The sequence below is a fragment of the Plasmopara halstedii genome (genome assembly GCF_900000015.1).
Source record: "Plasmopara halstedii genome assembly, contig: Scaffold_4, whole genome shotgun sequence".
In the NCBI taxonomy this organism is placed as follows: domain Eukaryota; phylum Oomycota; class Peronosporomycetes; order Peronosporales; family Peronosporaceae; genus Plasmopara; species Plasmopara halstedii.
The window spans coordinates 1-1,375 of record NW_020186926.1 but is presented as its reverse complement, the minus strand read 5'-3'; the positions used below and the strand labels follow the sequence as shown (position 1 = coordinate 1,375).

General features: G+C 40.4%; 1 protein-coding gene across 1 annotated transcript; it reads right to left on the bottom strand.

Annotated features, from left to right (window-relative positions):
• Positions 1-480: 480 nt before the first annotated feature.
• PHALS_10638 (uncharacterized protein) lies at positions 481-888 on the bottom strand (the record flags this gene model as incomplete). The annotated part of the gene is made up of 3 exons (XM_024722247.1): positions 481-510; positions 588-696; positions 767-888. 3 exons carry the CDS (start codon positions 886-888, stop codon positions 481-483), a joined length of 261 nt encoding a protein of 86 aa, XP_024571435.1.
• Between the last annotated feature and the right edge of the window lie 487 nt (positions 889-1,375).

Below are 1,375 nucleotides of genomic sequence, written 5' to 3'. Positions count from 1 at the left end.
TCTAGACATAACATTTGGATGGTCACTGCTTTGCATACGGGCGCATCGTAGGTGATGCTAACTCAGCAAAATTGCTACACCGCTAGCAGGATTGTTTTATAACTTCAGGGGCCTGTTCTTCAACTTAAAAATTACAGTCACCTGTCTCCACCGGTTATTGCTCCATCGACTGCGACACATAGTTGCTCTTACTTGTCTCTCATGCCCGCTTTCAAATGTCGCGTCAGACCTGATCGTTATGACTCCAGCTTACAGTTGTTAATAAACGGCACACCCTCCGAAGACTGGATGCTTCGCACAATATGACTCACTGTGTTAGCCGGCTGTGCGCCTGCTTGAGGTGTTCCTGTTGTTTCTTACTAGTGCATTTTTGAAGCATGTGAGCGCCCTCAGACGAGCGATATCTACTCTTGACTGCTAACTACTCTGTTTATTCAAACTCAAATAGAGATTGAGGCTTGTCAAATATGTTTTGTTGCCTCAAGGATTGATAGCCGAGCAACTTGCGTTCTATCACCACAAAGTTTATAGTCTAATCAAGATTCCATTGTCAAATGAACGCTAAGTGTATTCATGTGCACGTACACCTCGCGCAAAAAATATTCGACTCTTGAACTTCGTGTAAACTTACGCGCAAAAGATGGGTAAGTACGCTTCAGAAACGTAAAACTCTCAAGTAGCAAGAAACCAGGCGTACTAATTATCTCGCGAGTGACGTTTATTCAGAATTAAGGTATGCTACCGTATATAAAAGATATAGATTTACTTTTCACAAGCATAGCTGATGCCACATATCACATGCTTCGCGGGCCACTTTTTATGCCGTCCATACCAGCAATAGTCATGATACTTTATCATACTGCGAGCTGTACGTACACCATAATGCATTATGAATCTCGTTACAAGATCAACCGATAATTTGGAAAAGGTCTCTTCAGGTCTCCACAGCTTCTAAACCGGCCGAGCGGATTGGTTGGATGAAAGTGTCCCACAGTTACGATTGTGATCTCAATTTTTTACGTAAAAATCATGAGCGAGTCAGAGCTAAAAAACAACACTTTGAATTATTAATATTCTTGAAAGGTCCCTGCATATATCCTGCATATATCCAAATGTTAACATGGTTCTTTTTTCAGCTTTGATTTTGTGCATATGATGAACACATCAACAATCAATTCTACGACTTCAAAAGGACAGAGAACTTCGTGAGTGTCTTTCTGGCTGATAGTCAGTATAAAATGGCTTATCTTCTAGCTAAAACCAAACATCCTGGGCACCCAAAAGCAAACAGCAGATGAATAGAATTATATGTACAAATAACGACAACAGCAAAATATTAATACAAATCTGAGTAAGATGAATACCACGTTTAACT